This window comes from Curcuma longa, unplaced genomic scaffold (genome assembly GCF_044706935.1).
Source record: "Curcuma longa cultivar G26 ecotype Majalengka, Jawa Barat unplaced genomic scaffold, ITB_CL_G26_1.1 contig_6673, whole genome shotgun sequence".
NCBI lineage: Eukaryota > Viridiplantae > Streptophyta > Magnoliopsida > Zingiberales > Zingiberaceae > Curcuma > Curcuma longa.
The window spans coordinates 954-8,735 of record NW_027434733.1 but is presented as its reverse complement, the minus strand read 5'-3'; the positions used below and the strand labels follow the sequence as shown (position 1 = coordinate 8,735).

General features: G+C 35.6%; 1 protein-coding gene across 2 annotated transcripts; it reads right to left on the bottom strand.

Moving 5' to 3' along the window:
* Window positions 1-285: 285 nt before the first annotated feature.
* On the bottom strand, window positions 286-4,237 carry LOC141819458 (long chain base biosynthesis protein 2a-like). 2 transcript variants are annotated; one of them, XM_074706754.1, is made up of 12 exons: window positions 4,052-4,237; window positions 3,835-3,900; window positions 3,149-3,237; window positions 2,588-2,733; window positions 2,335-2,459; window positions 2,140-2,233; window positions 1,882-2,045; window positions 1,593-1,754; window positions 1,368-1,494; window positions 1,092-1,258; window positions 622-734; window positions 286-533 (listed from the first exon to the last, which is right to left on the bottom strand). In XM_074706754.1, the coding sequence occupies exons 1-12, from the start codon at window positions 4,181-4,183 to the stop codon at window positions 440-442; spliced, it is 1,479 nt and encodes a 492-aa protein (XP_074562855.1). In that variant the 5' UTR covers window positions 4,184-4,237; the 3' UTR covers window positions 286-439. The 2 variants fall into 2 exon arrangements, with proteins under 2 accessions (XP_074562855.1, XP_074562854.1); XM_074706753.1 differs by having other exon boundaries at window positions 627-734.
* Window positions 4,238-7,782: the final 3,545 nt, after the last annotated feature.

Here is a 7,782-nt window from a genome sequence, read left to right as displayed (position 1 = left end):
TCTGGCACCAATACGAGTAAGTATAATAACAAAAAAGAAATGCCTTTATTTATATATAGGGATATGACACAATGAGTCCATACAACAATCATCATATGATTGACTTTAGGGCTCTAACTAACAATTTATGTATGATTCACTCAAAGATGGGAAACACAAGAAATTCAAAATCCTATACAATGTCACTCAATAAAATTCATGATAGTAAATTTAGGGATTGTAAAGTTCTTACAATAAACAAATACTAAGATGGTAATGGACAAACCAGTAAGAAACATTCTAAGCAGGCTGTGTCAAATGAAGAATGCACACAGAACACCGACAAACAGCCTATGGAATCGACCACTTTTTGTTTTATTCGAAATAAACCCATTTCAAAGAGGACAAAAGACGTGGTTGTATTGCCCCAATGTTTCCAGTGGATCAACAGCTTTTCTTTTCAACGACAAAGCCTTCTCGCTCTCTTCAACACATTTAGGTGGTTCTGCAGGGAAGTATTTGATGCCCACAAGATCGCCCACTTTGCTAATGACCTGGAAGTGCACAAAGGAGTAGAAGAAGATCACGGTAACTATTTATTTAAGGAACTGGCACATCTTTTAAACTTGATCACGATGCTACCTCACCTCCAGACCTTTCATCAGGTCTTCTCTAGAATGTGAAGCAGATATACAGATTCGAGCTCTTGCAAGAAGAAGAGGTGTTGCAGGGAATGCAACAGTCACCACTGCTACCTACAGTGTCAATAAAAATGTCAACCAGTGGCAGACCATGAAAGATATGGAAGGAGTATGAAAATGGAAATATAAAATATGTCCATGCACATGGAAGTATTACCTCACTTGTCAACGAAAGGGAGCTAAATATGCAAACTTTAAACGGGTAATTTCTCTTAAACAATGCCTCAGTCAGTAATGGGTTTTAAAAGGTAAATGTAAAGTTTATGCATGTAGAAACTTTCCCATAGGGCACCTAAATGTGCAAACCATCATACAACTTAATCGGCAAATTCCTTTTAATCTGTCATTATTAGCCAACATTATAAGAGATACAGGTATAACATACAAACAAACTAGTCCTACAATGCTTACATCTTGACGAAGACACTCCCTTGAAAAGGCTGGGATTTTTGCAGGATTGTAAAGCATTATTGGCATGACTGGAGAATCATTATCACCAAGAACTTCAAATCCCATTTTCTGGAGTTCTGACCTAAAGAAGTTGCTATTTTCTCGAATGCGAGCAAGTTTCTGTGCACCTAGAATAACCACGCCAACCAGAAATACTGAGTTTGTCCTTTAAAAAAGATCAGAGAACATTCTTAACTACTGGAAAAATGGATGCATCAAAGGCAAATCCTTGCCTACCTCTACTTGAACCGTCTTCTCCAAGGATAACCTTAATTGCAGAGATAACTTGCTGCACAGCAGGGGGTGACATAGATGTGGCATAGAGATGAGCAGCACAAGTGTGCTTAAGGTACTGGATGATATCCTGAATAAGATATAAGAATTTAGCAAGTACATCTTAACTTGGCCCTATTTTTTTTCTTTTATTAAATTTAGTGAAATTTGGTTCAACAAACAGAGGACCTTTGATGCTGCAATGTAGCCTCCACAGGATCCAAAGGATTTTGTAAACGTTCCCATCATTATATCCACATCATCTGTATCCACTCCTAGGAGCTCGCAAACCCCTCTGCCTGATTTTCCAACTGCACCAATACTGTGGGCTTCATCCAAGTATGTGTATGCCTGTCATCACAAACAAATTAGGTTTTTAGGTTGGATTGCTTTATTTCCTCCATTTTAATTCTCATTTCTGATTCAGCTAGATGCATGCAAATTAGTATCAAAATTTAATATTAAGCGCTTGCCAAACCTTGTATTTTTTGCACACTGCAATGATTTCAGGAAGTTTGCAGAGCTCTCCTTCCATGCTGTAGATGCCCTCAACAATAACAATTATCTTTTTCCATGGTCTATGTGTGCGTGGCTGTCCCTCAGCTATCTGCTCTCTTAGCACCTCTTCCAAATGTGATGGGCCTGCACAAAGTGGAACATGAGTTAAAATCAAGTAAATATGTGAACAATAACGTGCAGATGTGAACACCTTAATATTTGACAGCTTAAAACTTACAATTATGCTGGAAAACACGTACTGATGCACTAGATCCTCGGGCACCATTGACAATAGAGTTATGATTCAAAGAATCACTGATTATCAATCCTCCCTAAGAACAACCATAAACAGTGTTGTTTGGTCTGTAAAAGGACTAATACAGGACTAAAGTTTTAAAGTTCAACAGTAGGGAGACTAGTAAGTAATACAAACCTTTCCCAGAAGAGCAGGGATGATTGCAGAGTTTGTCACATAGCCCATTCCAAAGAGTATGGCACCTGGTTTGCCCACAAATCTTGCAACTAGCTCTTCCAGTTCAGTGTGTAGATTTGTTGTCCCTGATAAAAAACATATACTAATGAGATTAATAAAGGGCAGCCCGGTGCACGAAGCTCCCGCCATGCGAGATTAATCTAAATGATAAATTTCATTCTGTAATTAACGGAATAAGCAGGAGCATTCATACCACCATCAACACGAGCACTACAAGTACTGGGTGAGTATTTCTTCAGAGATTCAATAACACGAGGTGTACAGTACTCATCTGCTGCTGCAAATCCAAGATAGTTGTATGATCCAAGATTTAAGCACTTAGTAGTATTTGATGTCCGACTGCAAGAATTAACAATTTGCAATTTTAAGGGATACTAACAAATAGTTATGCTAAAAATTGTTATCGAGCATTGATAGTCAATCACTCTGAAAATGAGAAAACAACAAACAAACTAGCTAAATTTAGATTGAATATAGACTATTCTCTATTGTTCCCAAGATGATTTGTAGTTCCCTTAGCTTATCAGTAGATGTGATGCTCCTTTCTCTGTTTCAGACAAGTTGTCCTGTATTTGTTGAGGGATGCAATATGATATTGTTTTGTTTTTCAAAGCAAACATAATGTCCTATAACTAATAAATATTCCATGTGGAAATAAATCTATTCAACATTCTATTATGACTATTAATTTTTGATAGCCAAATAGATATCAATAACATATCTACTCAACAAAATTGATAACAAAAAATCTTACTGAAGTGTCTTGTTATTGTCATTAGAGTAACGCTCAACCACATCAAACCAAGCATCTGGTGCACTTGCAATTGGCCGGCTAAAGCAATCCTGCCAAATTACAATGTCTTCATTACATTGTTCAAAGACTACTAAGTACCAGCAAGAGTTATTAAAAGAAGGTACCAAATTATAAATTAATAAAGGTGCTTTTGCATGACTGATGCAGACCAACGTTGTCGTGAAATAAAAAGTACAAGAAAATTAGAATATCTAGTGTCATTCTCATCTGGCTTAAGTATTAGTTTTGTTGCAAAACTAATCTGGTTTAAGTTGAGATTGTGAAATGAGACAAGAAATTGATGCAAGATAGTTGTTAGAATTGGTTCCTGTATATTTCCCGATGAGATTTGTCGAATACTAGAATTATTCAATTTGAAATATTGAATGCCATGAGCAAACATCAAAGACAACTAAAATAAATTGGTCGACATCGTACATTGTTTCAAACAACATGTTCTAGTATCACTCATTTTCCCCATCCAGTTCAAGAGTGAAAAGATGAAGGAATCAGGTGAGGCAAATAGATCGAGGATTCACCAAGACTAGAACGTCCATATCTAAGTTGCAGGATGGAAAGATAAACAAAACGATGACAATATGGAAATTTGAAAAGGAAATCGGCAGAGGAAGAACGATAGGACATACCTGAATCCGGAGATAAAGCCGTCGGGTGTAAAAATCTTCGAGCCCTAAGCAGATGGGCGCATACCCCTGTTGCAAAAAAAAAAAAAAAAAAAAAAAAAAAACGAATGTTCAAGCCTAGTTAGAACTCCCCCACCAAAAAATCCACTATTATTCAATCGAAGAAAAAGACGAAAAATTCCAGCAGCTGGAGACGAGGATCGCAAATGAAAGTAGAAACCTTGAGGTCTTCGGACGTGGATTTGGACAAGTCGATGAGCTTCCGAAAGAAATCCCGCATCTGGCCGAAGGCGAAGAGGAGGCCGTAGCTGAAGAGGGTGGAGAGCGCGATCAGGTACGGCAATCTCACCATCCTTCTACTTCCGCCGATTGCCTTCTATCCCGAAACAGATCGACGTAGGAATAAAGAGAGAGACGCAGTGGTGCTACGAGGCAACGCAGGGGAAGGATTTAAATGGAGGGAATGGCCTTAATTTGCGTTAGAAATCAGACGCAAATGAAATGGATCTTTGTACGGCGGTTCAAATCGGAAAACCCTTTTGCGGTCCGGTCCATGAACAGTTCGATAATCTATCAATTAATGGAAGGTTAAAACGTACACAAGTCGTTATGATCCAACTGCATGTTGAATTTTTGTAATTCGTTGTCGACGCAATAACTATGTGCTTGCTCTACATGGTTGACAAAAGAAAATTGGCTAAGTCAACTGGTTGACGAAAATGTCTACTTCCATAAGTCAAGCATGCTCCATTAATCCATGTAATCCTCAAAGCTGGCGGGTACGTAATCACATAGAAAAACAAAGTCAATGTTGGTACGGGTACGGCTGTGATTGATACAGAGAGCTGATGAATTTGATTGGGCCGGCAATTAAAGGAGGGAACGACAATTTTGGATTCTCTTTTCAACTAAATAAACATTGCCCTTTCAACTAAATAAACATTGCCCTGCCATTTTGCTGATAGACTTCACATGGAAGATTTGAACCCATTAAACATTGCCCTACTTTATTGATTCACATTGATTTTGGGGACTCATTTTCTAGCATGTCAATTAACTAAGGACATATATAATTTATATATAGACTTAGATTTGAACCCATGTTTGGATTTGTTGTACATGACTCAATGAGTTTCACGTATCATGTCTAGGTACTTGGAGCCTAATGTGAACATTTCCAATGAACCCTTGAGTTCCTCAATTTGACTTTTCAAAAAATAATTCTCTTCCTCAAGTTTTTCAACTTGAGTTGAGATTCCTTCTAAAATTTGTTTGGTAAAGGGACTAAGGTTAGTCTCCTTCTTAAGGTATCTTACCTCCTTTAGAAGTGACTTAACCCAGTCCTTGGACTTAGCTAGTTTCAGGACTTCCTTTCCCTAGCCGCAAGTAGGACTTCCCTATGTTACCTACACATTCAATTTAGCTCATTAGATCACTTCTCAAATTTAACTTGAACCCTTTGCCATTATCAAAACTCAGGTTCGATTATCTGGTACTCCTTGCATCAACAATTTTCTCCTTTTTTATTATGGCAACCTCGATTCCAACTTAAGTAAATAATTGCTATAATAGAAACAAATCATTGTAGTTTTCAAGTCAATAACAAGAATTAAAGATTAAAGTTTTGACTCTCCCTTAATTCAAGGATCTCCCTTGAAGCTAAGGTCTACGTGGAAAAATATTTTTGAAAAACTTTTTCCTCTCTTCCCTAATCTTGATATGGTTTTTGCTTTTGTCAATTTAGTTAAAAATCATCCAAGTCATACTTAGGCTTTTGAAAAGTATTTACAAATTTAATAATTTTGAAGTCAATTTTAAAACCATTTGAAAATTTTTTAAGTCAATTAAAAAAATTTTTATCTTAACTTGACCATACTCTTCCCCTTTAACATAATCAAAAATAGCTTATTTTAAAAATTTAGAGAGTGTTTTTTTAAATATTCTGAACCATCATAAAATATCAATTACATTAAAAATTAAGTTTGAGTCCATGCATGCATGTTATGTATAATATAATAATCCTTAGAAAAAAAGTTTATCTTTTAGGCACATGTCTAACTTAATGGTATTAGCTAGCTATCAAAAGATAGCAACTTGATCAAGTTAGTCAAGTTTAAGTGTATCATTCTAGCTAGCCTTTACTAAGCAAGAACACTTAACTTAATTCATGATTTTTATTTTTAACCTAAGTTTTGGTATAATGCATGGACATAAGCATCAAAAATCCAGACTTTGGCACTATGCATTTTACACTGTTCTAGATTTCATAATACACAAGCAAGTTATCTAATGTACTTTGTGAGATATTGTAACCTAAGTTTATAGGTGCATAATCTTTAATGGAAGTACCTAGACTAAGGTCAAATGTTGAATATACAAAATTTAAAACTACATTTTTCAAAGACAAGTATAATTTTGAAAATACTTTTAAAAAAATTAAGTAATAGAAGATTTGAAAATCATAAATTTTGAAACACAAAAAAAAAAGATTTATACTTGGTCTACCAAGACAGTAAATAAGAAAATGCAGAAATGTTAGTCAATAAATAGTAAATAAGTTAGAGTCAACATTAAAGTCAATAATACAAAATAATAATAGAAGTAGTTGTAACTAATGAAGATCTGAGCATGTCCATCATCTCAGAGTGTCTAACCCTACTCTATTTCTCCTGACTCTCAAACTGGCTAGACACAGTCTATTGATAGGTGGCAACTGACTTGTGCAGACTGGTGACAGACTCATGCAGACCAATGATGGAACCATACAGACTGGTGATTAACTCCTTGAGTCTAATCACACTCTACTTTAGAGTGATAGGAGGTGGAGGTGGAGGGATCTGTAAGAGGTCAGCTAGGTTTATGACGTCCTCTTCATCCTCAGCTACTAGCTATGGCTTAAGTTGAGGTTGGTTGCTCATCACGTAATGTTCTCTTAGTTTCTCCAAGCTCTGACATCGGTTGTTCCTTTGCCACCGGTAGTATAGTCCAAATTTTATGATTAGGGCAATAGTTTTTGTAGTGCTCTATCTCTCTCCCTGCATTTAAATTGATTTGGACTCAACATCTAGTCGATTACAATTTCTCCCTTAGCAATATGGTCTCTTCCAAAATGATGTTTGACTTCTATGTGTTTGGTTCTAGAGTGATGGATTAGGTTCTTGATCTAATTCATTGAACTAATATTGCCAATTAATACTTTAGTGGGTATTTCAAGTTAAAGTTAGTTAATGTGTGCATCATCTAAAATATTGTGCAATACATTCCCTCATTCCTATGTGTTTTATTTTAGTAGTAGATAATGTAACACATTATTGCTTTCTATTACACTAGCTGACTAGACATGGACCCAGGAACTCGCATCCTCTACTTGTACTTTTTCTACCTAGTTTACAATCAGCATAGTCTGAGTCAGAGTACCCTACTAGGTCAAAGTGATTATTCTTAAGATACCACATTTCTACATTTAGTGTCCCTTTAACATATCTTAAGATTCTTTTTACTAAAGTTAGATGAGATTCCTTAGCATCTGATTGATACCTAGCACATATATCTATTGCAAATAAAATATCAGGTCGACTTGCAGTTAAGTATAGTAGACTACCTATTATACTTCTATAGTTTTTAAAGTCTATTTGTTTTCCTTCTGGGTCGCTATCAACATTTATGTTTGTTGCTATGGGTGTTTTTATTTCTTTTCGAGTTTTTCATACCAAATTTCTTAATTAACTCTTTGACATATTTGATTTGATAAACATAGTTACCATCTTTAGTTTATTTTATCTGTAATCCTAAGAAAAAGTGTAGTTCACCTACCCAACTCATTTCAAACTCATTTTTATTAGTTCAACAAATTCATTTAAAATTTTAATGTTGGTTGAACCAAAAATAATATCGTCTACATAAATTTAGACTATGAAGAAGTCTTTTTCTACGGTCTTGACAAATAAAGAA